The sequence below is a fragment of the Macaca nemestrina genome, chromosome 20, assembly GCF_043159975.1.
Source record: "Macaca nemestrina isolate mMacNem1 chromosome 20, mMacNem.hap1, whole genome shotgun sequence".
Classification (NCBI taxonomy): Eukaryota; Metazoa; Chordata; class Mammalia; order Primates; family Cercopithecidae; genus Macaca; species Macaca nemestrina.
This window is the reverse complement of record NC_092144.1, coordinates 6,965,269-6,982,778: the sequence shown is the minus strand read 5'-3', so window position 1 is coordinate 6,982,778 and position 17,510 is coordinate 6,965,269. Positions and strand designations below refer to the sequence as shown.

The following is a 17,510-nucleotide window of genomic DNA, read 5'->3' as shown; positions in this document are numbered from 1 at the left end:
ATTTCCCCGGCCCCTGCCCTCTCAAGGGTGCACCTCCTAGATGCCACATCTTCCACCCCAGGAGATCTTCCGTGAAGCAGCCTGGAGGCTGTCACCGGGACCTTTGCCAAGACCTCAGTCCAAGCCAGCCACACACCATTAGGGCTTGATGTTAACTGTGCCCCAGCTCCATCCAGGGACCTCAAGCTTTCAGGGTCTTTCTTTTGAGACTGGAGCCTGGGGGCTGGCCTGCCCCACAGGCCCCTGACATAAGCACTTGGAGAAAGTGTGTGAGAGCAGAGGGTATGGACGCAGACTGAAGAGTCAGACTGGGCTTGAATCCCAACTCTGCCATGATGGGAACTTAGGCAAGTCAGTCTACCTTTCTAGGCTGTATTTGGTTTTAGTCTGCCTGCCTGCCTTCCTTCTTTCCTTCCTTCCTTCCTTCCTTCCTTCCTTCCTCCCTCCCTCCCTCCCTTCCTTCCTCCCTTCCTTCCTTCTTTCCTTCCTTCCTTCCTTCAACTCACCCTTCTTCTCATCTATCCATTCACCCATCCATTATCCATCCATCTTTCCTCCATTCTTTCATTTATCCATCCTCCTTCCTTTCATCCATCTTCCTTCCTTCCTTCCTTCCTCTCACACTTCTACTCATCCATCCATTCACCCACCCATTATTTATCCATCCTTCCTTCTTTTATCCATCCTCCTTCCTTCCATTAACCCATCCATCTATCTCTTCCTTCCTTCCTTCCTTCCTTCCTTCCTTCCTTTCTTTCTTTCTTCCTTCCTTCCACGCACCCTTCTTCTCATCCATCCATTCATCCATTATCCATCCATCCTTCCTTCATTCTTTCATTTATCCATCCTCCTTCCTTTCATCCATCTTCCTTCCTTCTTTCATTTTATTCATCAATCATTCATGTATCCATCCACCCATACTTCTCATCTTTCTTCCTTCCTTCCATTCACCCACCTTTCTACTCTTTCATTCATCCACCATCCCTCCTTCCTTCCTTTAATCCACCCATCCATCCATACTTCCTTCTTTCCTTCTTCCATTCATCCATCCTCCTTCCTTCCATCGGCCCATCCATCTATCCGTCTAGCTTTCTTCTTTTTATTCACCCATCATCCATTTATCCATTCACCCACACTTCTACCCATCTTTCCTCTCTTCCTTCTAGTCATCCATCATCCATTCATCTACCTAACCACCCTTCTATTCATCCATGTACCCATCCATCCACCCGTCCATCCATCCTTCTACTCATCTGTCCTTGATTTCCTCTTTCCTTACATCTATCCATCCATCTATCCAGCCATCTACCCACCCATCTATCCATCCATCCATTCATCCCTCCATTGCTCCTTTCCTCTCTCTTCTTATTTCAGAACAGATTCTGGTTTCCTCATGTGTAAAACAGGATAATAACGACTTTGCAAATTTGGATGAGGATTCCCTGAGATAATATATACAAAGTGCCTGGTAAAATACAGGTGCTAAACAAAGTGTACTTGCTGCCACTGTTGTCATCAGCTCCTGCCCGTTTCAGCAGTCAGACACCTGCCTGATCATCCCCCATGGCAGAGAAGAAGTCTGGGTTCTCAGGTTTCCAGGATCCACTGCTGCTGTTGGTGGCCGAAGCCACAGCTCCAGAGTCACAGGGCTGGACACATGACTTGGGCTCAGAGCCTGGGGAGAAAGGAGGGACAAGGTGTCAGGGATAAGCTGGGAGTGCTAAGGAAGCCAGGACCTGGATTCTGCATCTGTTGGTGGTCACCCTGGACCTCAGTTTTCTCATCTATAAAATGAGTTGGTGAGGGGAGTGGGAGGATAGTCTCAATGATCTTGAAGCCAGCATACGTGTCACCTCTTCCCCATCCTAAGCCTATGACGGACATTGCTAGTCAATCACGAGGCAATTTCCTGCTTAGCCATTTGCCCCCTCAGGATTCTTCCCAACACACTGGTTCCAGTAGTCATTACCAGGTGATCCAAGTTGGCTTATGTATGAAATCAATTTGTCATGCCTGCTCTAGCAAAAAGCCTTCAGTTGATCAATGATGCTAATGGTCCCATAGACCAAATGCAAGTACCCCATGCCCACATTGTTTTTCCCTCTCCTCCTCCTCCTCCTCCCTTCTTCTTCTTCTTTCTTCTTCCTTCTTCTTCTTCCTTCTTCTTCCTCCTCCTCTTCCTCCTCCTCCTTCTCCTCCTTCTTCTTCTTCCTCTCCCTCTTTCTCTTCTTCTTCTTCCTCTTCTTCTTCAACAGAGTCTTGCTGTGACGCCCCCAAGCTGGAGTGCAATGGCATGATCTTGGCTCACCAAAACCTCCGCCTCCCGAGTTCAAGCCATTATCCTGCCTCAGCCTCCTGAGTAGCTGGGATTACAGGTGCACACCACTGTGCCTGGCTAATTTTGTACTTTTAGTAGCGTCGGGGTTTCACCATGTTTTCAGGCTGGTCTTGAACTCCTGACCTCAGGTGATCTGCCCCCCTCAACCTCCCAAAGTGTTGGGATTACAGGTGTGAGTCAAGGCACCTAGCTTTCTTCTTCTTCTTTTTTTAAATTAAAAACTACTTTGAAAAATAAGCTTATTTTTTCCTCTGTTTTCTATTAGAGATGAGGTCTCACTATGTTGCCCAGGTTGGTCTCAAACTCCTGAGCTCAAGTGATCCTCCCGACTCAGCCTCTCAAAGTGCTAGGATTACAGGTGTGAGCCACTGTGCCCAGCCCTAATGCCCACAATGCCCACATTTGTAGGAGAGTCTCTCTCTCATGGTGGAATTGAGGCTGCCTCTTCTTTTGGTGGGGAGTGAGAAGCAGAGAGCAGGGAGTTGGGCCCCCCAGGAGCCACATGCCCCAGGACCCACCTGCAGATGGAAATGGATAAGCTCCAAGATGCTCAGTCCCAAAGCAATGACAAATTCTAATCCATGTCCCTTGCCCCCTGAACATTTCACATAAATGGAATGATAGACTATGTGGTCTCTTGTGACTTGCTGCTTTGACTTTACATATTTTGAGGTGTGTCTATAATGTGGTGTATGGCAGTGCTTCATTTCTTTCTCTTTCTTTCTTTTCTTTTCTTTTCTTCTCTTTTCTTTCTTTTTGAGATGGAGTCTCGCTCTGTCACCCAGGCTGGAGTGCAGTGGAGTGATCTTGGTTCACTGCAACCTCTGCCTCCCGGCTCAAGCAATTCTCCTGCCTCAGCCTGCCAAGTAGCTGGGATTGCAGGTGCACGCTGCCAAGCCCAGCTAATTTTGGTATTTTTATTTTTAGTAGAGATGGGGTTTCACCATGTTGGCCAGGCTGGTCTCGAACTCCTAACCTCAGGTGATCCACTCGCCTTGGCCTCCCAAAGTGTAGGGATTACAGGTGTGAGCCACTGCACCCGGCCAGTGCTTTATTTGTTTTAGGGCTGAATACTATTCAATTGTATGGAGATACCACATTTCGTGTATCCAGTGATCTGCTGATGGACGTTTGGGTTGTTTCCACCATTTGGCTATTTCAAATCATGCTGCCATGAACAATTGCTTACAAGTTTTTGCACGGATGTGTGTTTTCCATTGTCCTAGGAAGGAAATTGCTGGAGTACATGCTAATCTATGCTTAACTTTTTGAGGAACTGCTGTTATGCAATCTCTTTTTTTTTTTGAGACAGAGTCTTGCTCTGTCTGTCGCCCAGGCTGGAGTGCAGTGGCCGGATCTCAGCTCACTGCAAGCTCCGCCTCCCAGGTTTATGCCATTCTCCTGCCTCAGCCTCCCGAGTAGCTGGGACTACAGGCGCCCGCCGCCCCGCCTGGCTAATTTTTTGCATTTTTAGTAGAGACGGGGTTTCACCGTGTTAGTCAGGATGGTCTTGATCTCCTGACCTTGTGATCTGCCCGTCTCAGCCTCCCAAAGGGCTAGGATTACAGGCGTGAGCCACCGCACCCGGTCGCAATCTCTTTTTTGAGATAAAGCCTCACTCTGTCCCCCAGGCTGGAGTGCAGTGGTGCCATCTTGGCTCACTGCAACCTCCGCCTCCCGGATTCAAGCGATTCTTCTGCCTCAGCCTGTCGAGTAGCTGGGATTACAAGTGGGCACCACCACACCTGGCTAATTTTTGTAGTTTTAGTAGAGATGGGGGTCTTGCTGTGTTGGCCAGGCTGGTCACGAACTCCTGAGCTCAGGCAATCTCCCCACCTTGGCGTCCCAAAGTGCTGGGATTACAGGCATGAGCCATTTCACCTGGCCTAAAACCACTGAATTGTGTGCTTTAAATAGGTGAAGTATATGGTAGTTGTTAATAAATATTAATAATTTATTAAAATATTTTTAAAAAGTTGTTAATAAAGCTGTTGCTAAAAAAATTTTTGCTGGAGCCTCTTGCAGAGTTTTGGATGGGACAGGTGCACATGGGGCCTGAAGCTTCAGTTCCATTGCTTCAAGGTAAATTTGCCCCCGGATGCCGCCTGTATTCATGGATGAATGGCTGGACAGTAACGGGCAATGCCGGGGTTTCCACCATCACTGCTTTCCAGGCTGCCCTCCCAGGCTGGTTGGAGGGACTCTGTTCAGCTGCTGTCGTTAATCTTCCCCACCCAAAAGCCAAAGCAGCATCTGTGACTCACAGAAACGAACCAAGCAGGCTGTGAAGGAAAGCCAGATGTGGGGGAGGGTCCTGGAGGCTGGTGGGAGCTTGGGAGGGGAAAGGCAGTCCCATTCCTCAGCCAAGTCCCCTGGGGGCTGGAGGAGAGGCAGCAGGATTGGCTTGCTTCACTGGACAGGGTCCTTGTGGAGGCCTGAGGTCTCCCGTAGCCTGCAGAACCTCATGCCCCGTATCTGTGAAACCTGAAGGTCTGGGGTCCAAAGATCAAAGGTGAAAGGCCAGGGTTGGCCGGGCGCAGTGGCTCACACCTTTAATCCAGCACTTTGGGAGGCCCAGGCAGGCGAATCACTTGAGGTCAGGAGTTCGAGACCAGCCTGGCCAACATGGCGAAACACAGTCTCTGCTAAAAATACAAATATTAGCTGGGCATGGTGGCGTGCACTTAGAATTCCAGCTACTAGGGAGGCTGACACATGAGAATCTCTTGAGCCAGGGAAGGGGAGGATGCAGTGAACTGAGATTGTGCCACTGCACTCCAGCCTGGGTGACAGAGTGAGACTCTGTCTCAAAAAAAAAAAAAAAAAGAAAAAAAAAAAAGAAATTCCAGGGTTGTGTGTTGTGTGTGTGTTTTTTTGTTGTTATTGTTTTGTTTTAAGAGAGTCTCACTCTGTCACTCAGGCTGGAGTACAGTGGTTCGATCTTGGCTCACTGCAATCTCTACCTCCTGGGCTCAAGCGATTCTTCTGTCTCAGACTTCTGAGTAGCTGGGACCACAGATGTGTACCACCATGCCCAGCTAATTTTTGCATTTTTAGTTGAGACAGGGTTTCGTCATGTTGGCCAGTCTAGTCTCAAACTCCTGGCCTCATATGATCCTCCCACCTCAGCCTCCCAATGTGCTGGGATTGCAGGCATGAGCCATGATGCCCGACTGAGTTTTGTTTTTATAGGGAACCTTCTGACCTAGGAACAGGTTGAGCTTGACCTGATGATGAACTCAATTCTGATCCTAGTTCCCAATGACTGACTCAACTCTGATCCTAGTTTTACAGATTGAACCCTAAACTCTGTGTCACAGACTGAGCCATGATCCTGGTGTCATATACTGAGCCTTGATCCTGATATCATAGACTGAACCTTATCTGGCTGTCATTGGTTTAGCACTCATTCTTGTATCATAGACTGAACGCCCATTCTAGTGTCACAGACTAAGCCTTTATCCTGGTGTCATATATTGACCCCGATCCTAGTGTCATAGGCTAAGCCCTAATCCTGGTGTTATAGTCTTAGCTCTTATCCTGGTATCATAGACCGAACCCCAATCTTGGTGTCATACACTGAATCTTGATCTGGCATCATAGACTAAGCTCCAATCCTGGTGTCATAGGCTGCGTCCTGATTCCAATATTATGAGCTAAGCCCTAATCCCCATGTCATAGACTGAGCTCTGTCAATTACCAACCACAATCACCCCAAATGATTGCCAATCACATTTGTAACAGACCCTCAGCTACCAGTCTGTCCCCTGTAGTACACCCTGGAGTTGGTGTGTCCTTTTGATACAACACTCTGATGGTCACTCCCCTTCTACTGATCCCCACCCCCATAGACTCCAGTCCCCTTAGGATGACATTCAGAGCCCTTCCCAGCTTGTCCTCTTACCTCCCCCTCACACACATGCACCCCCAACTCACCATTCTCCTGGTATCTCTGTGCCATTCCTACCACTCTTCCTGCCTGGCAGCTGAGGGCTCCGTCTCAGATCCTCTGCAGACAATTTTAGCCACAGGACTTTGGATTGCTCTGCCTAGCTCTTTATGGAAAAGGTTTGCTGATCCCTGCTCTAGAGCATGAGGTCTGTGAGGGCAGGGACTATATCTGACTCACTTTTACATCCCCAAGCTCCAAGGGGCAAAATCTTGTATCATCGCTTTCTATATGCCTGGCTTAGTGCTAAGCCCATCATGTACTTTTCATTCTTCTATACTCACAACAACTCTCTGAGTCCTCATTTTATAGAAAGGGAAACTGAGGTTTAGAGAGGGGCATTGACTTTACCAAGGCCATACCACTATGGTGTGAGGTAGAGCTGGGAGTCAAATTCAGGTATTTCTGAATTCAAAAAAGAGCTCACAATCACCAGGCTATCCTGTGCTGTGCTGGGTTGGACACAGAGTCAGTGCCCATACATTTGCTAGTGAATGGATAAATGGGTAGATAAATGGTTAGACGGCTGGATGGATGGATGGGTGAGTGGATGGTTGAATGGATGGGTGGATGTGTGGAAGGATGGATGGATGGATGAATGAGTGGATAGATGGATGGGTGAATGGTTGGATAGGCAGATGGATGGATAGGTGGATGGATGAATAAGTAGATAATTGGATGTATGAGTGGATGGGTGGATGGATAGGTAGATGGATGAATGGATGTTTGAACGGATGGATGGTTGGATGGATGGAAGAGTGCATGGATGGATGAATGGATGGATGGAGGGATGGAAGAGTGGATAAATGGGTGGGTGGATGGATGGAAGAATGGATGAATGGGTGGGTGTGTGGGTGGGTGGGTGGGTGGGTGGATGGATGGATGGATGGATGGATGGATGGATGGCTGGCTGGCTGAAGAGTTGGCTGACTGGCTGGTTGGCTGGATAGATAGTTGGATGGCTGCATGGTTGCAGGGATGAATGGGTAGATAGTTGGATGGATAGGTTATATGGCAGTGTCCAGAGCCAGTGATGCATTACACTCAGGAGATGGCATTCTGAGGGGGTGAGGAAGGAGATGTAAAAGGAAGAGGGACAGAATTGTGGCAGAAGAGCCACACAGGAAGGAAACCAAGGTGAGCGAGGCACAGACTGCACTCATCAGACATGCACCAATAGATTGAGGAATGAATGAGAAAACGTGAGTGGAATGGTTAACGGGGGCAGTTGATGGGGGAAGGGGCACTGGGATCCTTCACTAAAAGTCTCAGTTCTCCTCTCCCAAGCCTTACTTGCCTCCCCAAGTCCAATCCCACCCTTTCCCCAGGAAATTCCTATTAGGTGCCCAGACAGCCAGTTACAGAGCTTAAGAGGGTGATAAAAAGGCCATTCTTCCCTGCTTTCCAAGGCTACTGACAAGAGACACGACGTGAGGGAGTCACTCTCCCAGGGGAGCTAAGCCAGAGGAGACATGAGGCCTCAGGGAAAGGGGCTCTGCTGGGGATGCATACTGCTCCCCACCCCCATGCTCCTCTCCAAGGAGCTGTCCATCAGCCTGGATTCAGGTCCCAGGCCGCCTCCTCCACTACCAGCCCCTGCAGCATCAGCCATAAAAGGGTTTAAGAGTCACTGTCAGTTCCCACAGCTCACTCCCCCACCTGCTGGCATATAAATCTCAGCCTCAATTGCCTGGGCAGGGAGGCAGGGGGAGCTGAGCAGCCACAAGAGGGGCAGAACTTCTTAGGGACCTGGGTCACAGGCGGACACTTTGGTGATCCATGGCAGATACACTGATTCTTCAGGATCGCCATCCATCATGGGATCTAAAAACCCTCCCCAGGCACTCCAGCTGCCCACATTGGCAGCTTTGTTCATCGGTCAGAACACATCAAAGTGGCCTCAGACAGAATCCGCTTCAAATCCTGGTTCCTCCAGCATACACTTGCTGTGTGACCTTGAGCAAGTCACTCAACCTCTCTGAGCCCAACTTCATGAGAGCTCAACAGCTAGCAACAACTTCTATCCTGATGATGACTCTTCTATTGCATCCCAGTTCCCTAGGCCATCCTCTCTGCCCCTAACTCCAGCCCCTGGGTCCCCTGATACTCCCACCTGCTCCCTGACCCCAGCACAGCACCTGGTATGCAATGAGCCTTCAAGGATGGTCCGTGGAATGAACCAGCTAGTCAGTCTTCCCATTGGCCCCCTCCTTCATGAAAACTCATTGCTACCTTGAACAAGTACGTGGCTCATGCAGGTGATGGTGGCCGTGACTAACAAGTCATGCAGGCTGAGCGATGTGGCTGGCCTGACCAGGAGGGGCTCATATGGGCAGTGGGGAATGGGGGACAAGGAAGCTCACGAAGCAACGAGTGCATGACCAGCTCTTATGATATTGTCCGGCACTGTCCTCTCGTGCCCTGCGTACCTGGACATCATCTGGTTATCTTCAAGGGCTAAACTCTTGAGCATTAAGTGTCTCTTTGATGGCTGGGTGCGGTGGCTCACGCCTATAATCCTAGCACTTTGGGAGGCTGAGGCAGGTTGATCACCTGAGGTCAGGAGTTCGAGACCAGCCTGGTCAACATGGTGAAACCCCGTCTCTACTAAAAATACAAAAATTAGCCGGGTGTGGTGGGGGGGCACCTGTAATCCCAGCTACGCGAAAGGCTGAGGCAGGAGAAGCGCTTGAACCTGGGAGGCAGAGGTTGCAGCAGTGAACCAAGATCACGCTCTAGTCCCGGCGACCGAATGAGACTCGGTCTCAAAATAAATAAACAAATAAATAAAGAAGTGTCTCTCTTTGCAACAACAGTTCACTCAGACCTTTGATGATATAATAAAGGCTGTTACCAGTCCCCAAAGAGGTCACCTGAGGCCTGGGGACCCTGGGGGTTGAGAGAGCAGGCACCAGTCGATGTGTGTATGTATGTGTGTATGTATGTGTGTTTGAGTGAAGTGTGTGCCCAAGAGCCACTAATCCCCCCGTTTTTGTTTCTGCCCCGAGCCTCCTGTCCTGCACCTGGGCCAGAAACCCACAGTATCTAGGACCCCCAGGAAATCACTGGACTGCCCCTAAGGAGTTCAGCGGCTGAGTTAAGAGGGCGGACTTTCTTTCTGCAAATTTACCGCCTGAGACAAGTTCCTGGCCGAGTCTTGGGAGACATTGCCTCTGAAACAAGAGGGACCCCACAAGTCTGTGATAATTCCAGGGGGCCCTGGAGAATCAGGGGTCATGGAATCCAGGGCCGGTGCCAGCGGAGTCTGTACCCTGGCAAAGAAAAAGCTCGAAGGGGGTTGGGGGGCAGGCCGTCCTGGGATCCCCGCCTGGGTGGATGGCTCCCGCTGGTCACTGCCAGCTGCTTACCTCTCTTGAAGGCCCACCGCTTCAGCCACAGCTTGGAGAAGGCTGGCCAGGAGTGGTTGAGCACCGAGTCAGCCATGGGGGCCGTGCGTGCATGCGTGTGAGAGCTCGAGTGTGAGCTGGGCTGGGAATCCCTGCCAGGACGGGGCTGCCAGTAAGAGAGGCGGAGACTGCCTCCAAGGTCTGCCAGATACATCAGCTGATGGAAGCCTGGGGCTTCAGCAGGGGGGCTGGGGTTTCCAGCTCAGGGGCCCAGGGACCCCTGGTTTGAGGCGAAGCCAAGCCCTTTAGCACCCTCTGTCCCTTAAACCCAGTCCTACAGGTCTCTTACCCTGGCTGGACAAGACAATCTTAGGGAAATACAAATACCACCTGGGTCCTATGGGGAGCCTGGGTGTGCATGGATGTCTGAGTGTTTGTGTGTGCGTGCGTGCCATCGTCTCGGTGGGTTTGATGATGCATTTACATGTTTAGAGAACACATGTTTCAGGGTTAGTTCTGAATATTAACTTGTCAATGTGGGGTGTATTTGATTATCTAGATAGTTTTAAAAGTGTCTCTGTGATTGTGTGTGTGTGTGTGTGTGTGTGTGTGTGAGAGAGAGAGAGAGAGAGAGAGAGAGAGAGAGAGACTGAGAATGCCCATTTGTATCTGTGGGGTCAGATCCACCTGCATGACTCATCTGTGTCTTGGGGAGATCTGTTTCTAGTATCTGTGAGGTGGTTTTGGTGTCTGCCTGGGTTTCTATGTTTCTACATATTTGTGTCTTCATCTGTTTCTGTTTTTTTGTTTGTTTGTTTGTTTTGAGACGGGGTCTTGCTCTGTCACTCAGGCTGGAGTGCAATGGCGTGATCACAGCTCACTGCAGCCTCCAACTCCTGGGCTCAAGGGATCCTCCGGCCTCAGCCTCCTGAGTAGCTAGGACTACAGGTGTGTGCCACCACACTGGCTAAGTTTTTTTTTTGTTTTGTTTTTGTTTTTTGTAGAGCTGGGGTCTCACTATGTTGCCCAGGCTGGTCTCGAAACTCCTGAGCGCAAGCGATCCTCCTGCTGTGGCCTCCCAAAGTGCTGGGATTACAGGCATGAGTCACACCACCTTTCTCTCTGTACCCAAGTGTAGGATATGGTCTGTGTGTCGACGAGTGCTCATCTGTGCAGGTGCTGCCCCCTGCTGGTGGAAGCTCCTTTATCAGCATCTTCACTCCTTGCGTCTGAAAAATCCCTACTTCAAATCCTGGCTTCAAATCCCAGCTCCTCCATCACGTACTTGCTGTGTGACTCCCTCCTGCAGTCCCCTAATCCTTTACATTACTTCCCAGCCCCAAATCACCCCCAGCCCCAAATCAGCCTCCCAAAGTGCTGGGATAACAGGCATGAGCCGCCGCTCCCGGTCTGTTATTTTTTAACTTTCATTTTTGACACAGGATCTCACTCTGTTACCCAGGCTGGAGTAGTGTGATCTATAGCTCACTGCAGCCTCGAACCCCTTGGCTCAAGCAATCCTCTTGCCTCAGGCTCCTGAGCAGCTGGGAATATACACGCATGCTATCACACTTGGCTATTTTTTTTTGCTTTTAATTTTTTTGTAGGGATGGGGTCTTCTACGTTGCCCAGGCTGGTCTCAAACTCTGAACTTCAAGTGACCTCCACCCTTCCAAAGTGTTGGGATTACAGGCGTGATGGCACCCAGCCAAATCTCACATTAAAGATGCAACAGGGGTATCTATTTCTTTTCTTTTCTTTTTCCTTCTCTCTCTCTCTCTGTTTTTTTTTTTTTTTTTTTTTTTTTTTGTTTGTTTGTTTGTTTAGACAAAGTCTCACTCTGTCACCCAGGCTGGAGTTCAGTGGTGCGATCTCAGCTCACGGCAACCTCCAACCTCCAACTCCCGAATTCAAGCGATTCTCCTGCCTCAGCCTCCCAAGTAGCTGGGATCACAGGCGTGCACCACCATGCCCAGCTAATTTTTGTATTTTTAGTAGAGGCAGGCTTTCGCCATGTTGGCCAGACTGGTCTTGAACTCCTAACCTCAGGTGATCCTCGGCCTCCCAAAGTGCTGGGATTACAGGTGTGAGCCACTGCACCCAGTTAAGTGTCACTTTTAAAAATACAACAGGGTATCTACTTCTCTTTCTTTTCTTTCTTTCTTTTCTTTTTTTTTTTTTTTTGAGATGGAGTTTCACTTTTGTTGCCCAGGCCGGAATGCAATGGTGCAATCTCGGCTCACTGCAACCTCTGCCTCCCAGGTTCAAGTGATTCTCCTGCCTCTGCCTCTCAAGTAGCTGGGATTACAGGCACCCGCCACCACGTCTGGCTAATTTTTTGTATTCTTAGTAGAGACGGGGCTTCACCATATTGGCCTGGCTGGTCTCGAACTCCCGACCTCAGGTGATCCAACTGCCTCGGCCTCACAAAGTGCTGAGATTACAGGCGTGAGCCACTGCACCCAGCTGGAATATCTGTTTCTAATGATGGCAGGCTAGCTTATTGCAGATTTATCCTCCCACCAAGAACAAAGAGAAAAGCTGGACAAAACTGGAAGAGTAAAAAACCACCCTTGCGGGCCGGGCGCGGTGGCTCAAGCCTGTAATCCCAGCATTTTGGGAGGCCGAGGCGGGTGGATCACGAGGTCAGGAGATCGAGACCATCCTGGCTAACATGGTGAAACCCCGTCTCTACTAAAAATACAAAAAACTAGCCGGGCGCGGTGGCGGGCGCCTGTAGTCCCAGCTACTCGGAGGCTGAGGCGGGAGAATGGCGTGAACCCGGGAGGCGGAGCTTGCAGTGAGCCGAGATCGCACCACTGCACTCCAGCCTGGGTGACAGAGTGAGACTCCGTCTCAAAAAAAAAAAAAAAAAAAAAACAAAACAAAACAAAAAAAAAAACCACCCTTGCTTGGAAGGCATTGGCAGTCAGATTTGGAAGAATCACAGCCCTGGAAAGAAAGGAAACCTTGGGGCTGGATGCAGTGTTTCACATCTGTAATTCCAGAACTTTGGGAGGCCAAGGCAGTCAAATCACCTGAGGTCAGGAGTTCAAGACCAGCCTGGCCAACATGGTGAAACCCTGTCTCTACTAAAAATACAAAATTAGCCAGGCATGGTGGTGGGTGCTTGTAATCCCAGCTACTCGGGAGGCTGAGGCAGGAGAATCGCTTGAACCTGGGAAGCAGAGGTTGTGATGACCCAAGGTCATGCCACTGCACTCCAGCTTAGATGACACAGCGAGACTCCATCCCCCCCCCCCAAAAAAAAGGAAACCTAGGAAAGTGAGAAGGACATAATGATGCAGTGCTTTTCTCTCACAAACAAGTTGTTGATTTGAACACAGTTCTTGAGTGAGTGGGAGGCAGACCAGAAAAAGCCTGAGAAGCTGAATGTAGCTCTTAGCAATCTTATGTTGGGGAAATAAACATTGGAATTCAGGGTCCACAAAGAGGAGGTGATTGAGATGCCTAAAAGACTACACCCTAGGATCAAGGAGGGACCAGACATAGACTAGCCCTCACCAAGAGCAAAATCCATCTTGAAGTCAGCGTAGGTCATAATCAGATTAAAGTGATCTTTCCTTTCTCTAACTGCCTGCCCAAAGCAAAAGTAAACCCTCTACGGAGAAGAATGACACCATAAAGAGACACAAATGATCCCTATTGTTTTTCACAAACAAGGCCTGGCATTTAATCAAAGACTACCAGGCATACTAGAAGACAGAGCCTCATACCAAAAAAACAAGAAGAAAAACAGACAATAGCAACAGCCCTACAGGAGATAAAGAGGTTAGAATTAAAAATACAACAGGCCGGGTGCAGTGGCTTACATCTGTAATCCCAGCACTTTGGGAGGCCAAGGCAGGCAGATCACCTGAGGTCAGGAGTTCAAGACCAGCCTGGGTAACGTGGTGAAACCCTGTCTCTACTAAAACTACAAAAATTAGCCAGGTGTGGTGGTGCACACTTATAATCCCAGCTACTCGGGACGCTGAGGCAGGAGAATTGTTTGAACCCAGGACGTGGAGGTTGCAGTGACCTGAGACTGTGCCACTGCACTCCAGCCTGGGCGACTCTGTCTCAAAAAAAAAAAAAAAAAAGAGAGAGAGAGAGAATACAGTAGCATATGACACAGGGATGGGTGGATGGGATCCTCAAGAAGTCCACTCTAGCATACTTGCTTACAGATTGAGATCCACTATGGGTGTGACACAGAACATTTCAGAAGATGGTGGGGACTGCTCAGGAAGGAAGGCTTAGGGACAAGGTCAGAGTATGAAGGTATAGGTGAGGCTGACAATGTTTTCTGATCTGTTACGTGCCAGACACTGTACTAAGATCTCACAGACAAAACTTCCTAACAGGCTGAGCGAGGCGGCTCATGCCTGTAATCCCAGCACCTTGGGAGCCCAAGGCAGGAGGATCACCTGAGGTCAGGAGCTCAAGACCAGTTTAGCTAATATGGTGAAACCCTGTCTCTACTAAAAATACAAAACTTAGCCGGGCGTGGTGGTGTGTGCCTGTAATCCCAGCTACTTGGGAGGCTGAGGCAGGAGAATTGCTTAAACCCGGGAGGTGGAGGTTGCAGTGAGCCAAGATTGCACCAATGTACTCTAGCCTGGGTGATAGAGCAAGACTGTGTCTCCAACACACACACACACACACACACACACACACACACACACACACACCCCCCAAAAACTCATAACGGCCTTTTAACAGATGAGCAAACAAAAGCTCAGAGCAGTTAATTCATTTGCCCAAGGCCACAGAGAGGACAGGGAACTGGGATTTGAACGCCCGGCTGTCCAACACGGTCACCATATCATCTACAACAGTATTGACCATCAGCATATGCCCATCCCTGTGTCACGGGCTGGGGGATGGCCAGGGAGGCCTGGAGACAGCCCAGACTAGAAGCACCGACGTGTTTGCAGTTGGCATCTACTGGGTCTTCAAGGAATAGTGAAAAGGCTGCCTCTACCAGGAAGCCCTCCCAGAGTGACTCCCAGTCACAACAAGGGAGTTGAAACGTGGCTGATTATGAGGGTAACCCTTTCCTGACCTCCTTTGGTTATCAGGTTCTTTTCTCAGAACTGCAGGTGACCTGGCCTTGGAGCATCAGCCCCCAGAGTCACTCACCGGCTCCATCCTCTCTGCCCCAGCTGTCCACTCTTAACTAGCCTCACTCCCTCCTGGTTCTGGGGCCACCTTCCTAGACCTCAGGGTGCCTGAAGCCCGCCCTGCAGCACTGGGGGCCGGCAGGAAACAACAGACTGGGTGTGCCCAGCAGAAACCGCAACCTTCCTCCCCTCCCCACCCCCCACCCCTGGTCCCAGGCAGGCGGTGGTGCGGGAGGCCCCCTAAGAGGCGGCCACGAGAGAAGCCAGGGGATGCCTCCCAAGCAGGAGAACTCAGAACCTTCACCTGGAGGAAGGCTGCCTGGGGAGGGTCGTGCACTCTGAATGATCTCAGATCAGGACAAGACCCTTCTCAGGGCCGGTTCTCAGCCTTCGGCCTTAAGTGTGAGTTTGTTTTGACGGTGGATTCAGAATCTGCATCAGGGAGGTTCATGGGGTGCCCCGGAATCTGCAGTTTAAGATGCAAAGGGCACCTGAGCCTTTGCCACAGCTCCCCCATTCATTCTCTGTCTCCTGTCTCCATGCCGGAGGGCCTTGGCTACAAGGAGGTCTATCTTCCTTTCTTTTTCTTTTCTTTTCTTTTTTTTGAGACTGAGAGACTCACTTCAACCTCGGCCTCCCAGATTCAAGCCATTCTCCTGCCTCAGCCTCCTGAGTAGCTGGGACTACAGCCGCCCGCCACCACGCCTGGCTAATTTTTGTATTTTTAGTAGAGACGGGGTTTCACCATGTTGGCTAGGCTGGTCTCCAACTCTTGACCTCAAGTGATCCACCCTCCTCGGCCTCCCAAAGTGCTAGGATTACAGGTGTGAGCCACCACGCCCGGCCTCCACCTCCCTTTCTTACCTGGTGGCCCCTCACGGATCCCCGTCCCCTGGGGTGACCTCTTATGACCACAGATCTCTGCACAAAGAACGTAAGGGTCAAACAGCTTCCCCCACCCACTCAGGAAGCAAGCTGACTGCAAGGGGGAGAGAGGCAGTGATGTCTGTCTGCTCGCTGTCCCCTGAGACTTCCCAGACCCCACCACCACTCTGTCCCGATGGGTGCGTCTCTCTCCACTTCCCAGGATATGTACTCACCAGATGGAGCTCGGTTCTTCGACCTGTAGGCACCCAGCCTGGCTACCAGCTCCTGCAGCCCCCATGACCTATGGCCAGGGTTTCGATCTGGCCCAAGGGTAGAGCCTCGGATAACCACAGAGTGGCCCAACAGCACCTCGACTTCCTCTTTTTCAACTGCCTGCCTGCATGCTCGCCACTCTGCTCCCAGCTGCAGGCCAATCGAGGGGCCTAAGAAGAGTACAGAGGATGGGGGTTCTAGAGGAAGAGAGCCCTGCTCCCACCCCTCAGCCCTATGCATGCAGGTGTCTTGAGGAGGAGGCGTGGGGAGCTCGGGGGGAGGCCCAGCATCCTCAACCCACACCCAGCAGCTTCCTGTGGAACCAACTGCTGGAGAGAAACAGGGTGTGGGGGCCTCACCCAGGCACATGGGTATATAGACAGCAACATACAGGGACATGCAAGTCATGTGTATCCGTAGAGACTCAGGCACCCAGACGAACCCCAGCATGGTGGGTACACACAGAGAGACAGAAACACACATAGTTACATTGTTACGTGGGTACCTGGAAACTGGTGGAACAACATGGTGTGCTGGTAATGTTTAACAACCACCTCTCCGATTTGTAGCCATTGCCAATTCTCCTGGTGTAAATACCCCCAGCATGGCTGATTTCACCTACCAATCATGTCACCAAGCATAGAGTTGATAGGAAATGCTCAAATTTGGCTTTAAAAACAAAACAAAAAAAAAAAAAACGTTTATTTTATTTTTAGAGATAGGGTCTCATTCTGTCATCCAGTCTGGAGTGCAGTGGAGAAATCAGAGCTCACTGCAGACTCAATCTCTTGGGCTCAAGTGATCCTTTGGCTTCAGCCTCCTGAGTAGTTGAGATTACAGGCACATGCCACCATGCCTGGCTAAGTTTTTTGTTTATAGATAATTTATGTATAATTTGTTCATACTTTTTTTTTTTTTTTTTTTTGAGACGGAGTCTCGCTCTGTCGCCCAGGCTGGAGTGCAGTGGCGCGATCTCGGCTCACTGCAAGCTCCGCCTCCCGGGTTCACGCCATTCTCCTGCCTCAGCCTCCCGAGTAGCTGGGACTACAGGCGCCCACAACCGCGCCCGGCTAATTTTTTGTATTTTTAGTAGAGACGGGGTTTCACCGTGGTCTCGATCTCCTGACCTTGTGATCCGCCCGCCTCGGCCTCCCAGAGTGCTGGGATTACAGGCGTGAGCCACCGCGCCCGGCCTGTATATACTTTATATATAATTATGTATAAATTATATATAGACTTCATAAAATTTATATGTAATTATTATATATATATATTTTTTGAGACAGGCTCTCACTCTGTCATCCAGGCTGGAGTGCAGTGGGGGCAATTTTGGTTCATTGCAACCTCTGTCTCCTGGGCTCAAGTGATCCCCCCACCTCTGCCTCCTGAGTAGCTGGGACCACAGGCACACATCACCAGGCTGGCAATTTTTTTTTTTTTGGTTTGTACTTTTAGTAGAGACAGGGTCTCACCATATTGCCCAGGCTGGTCTCGAACTCCTGGGCTCAACCAATCCACCCACCTTGGCCTCCCAAAGCGCTGGGATTAGAGATGTAAGCCACTGCGCCCAGCCTAATTTGTTTTTTTTTTTTTTCTTGGTAGAGACAGGG

General features: G+C 50.2%; 1 protein-coding gene across 5 annotated transcripts in view; it reads right to left on the bottom strand.

The window, feature by feature from the left end:
* LOC105487001 (Rho/Rac guanine nucleotide exchange factor 18) overlaps positions 1–16,159 on the bottom strand; it is a 128,141-nt gene extending 111,982 nt beyond the window's left edge. For 2 of the 5 annotated variants that reach the window (XM_071086266.1, XM_071086265.1), the window contains exons 1-3: positions 15,861–16,159; positions 15,625–15,681; positions 1,551–1,675 (exon numbers count right to left, since the gene is read on the bottom strand). In XM_071086266.1, the coding sequence (XP_070942367.1) occupies positions 1,551–1,675; positions 15,625–15,681; positions 15,861–16,140 (462 nt within the window). In that variant the 5' untranslated portion in view covers positions 16,141–16,159. Of the gene's footprint in view, positions 1–1,501; positions 1,676–15,624; positions 15,682–15,860 lie in introns of those variants that run through there. The other 3 variants (XM_071086268.1, XM_071086267.1, XM_071086269.1) reach the window with 3 other exon arrangements.
* Between the last annotated feature and the right edge of the window lie 1,351 nt (positions 16,160–17,510).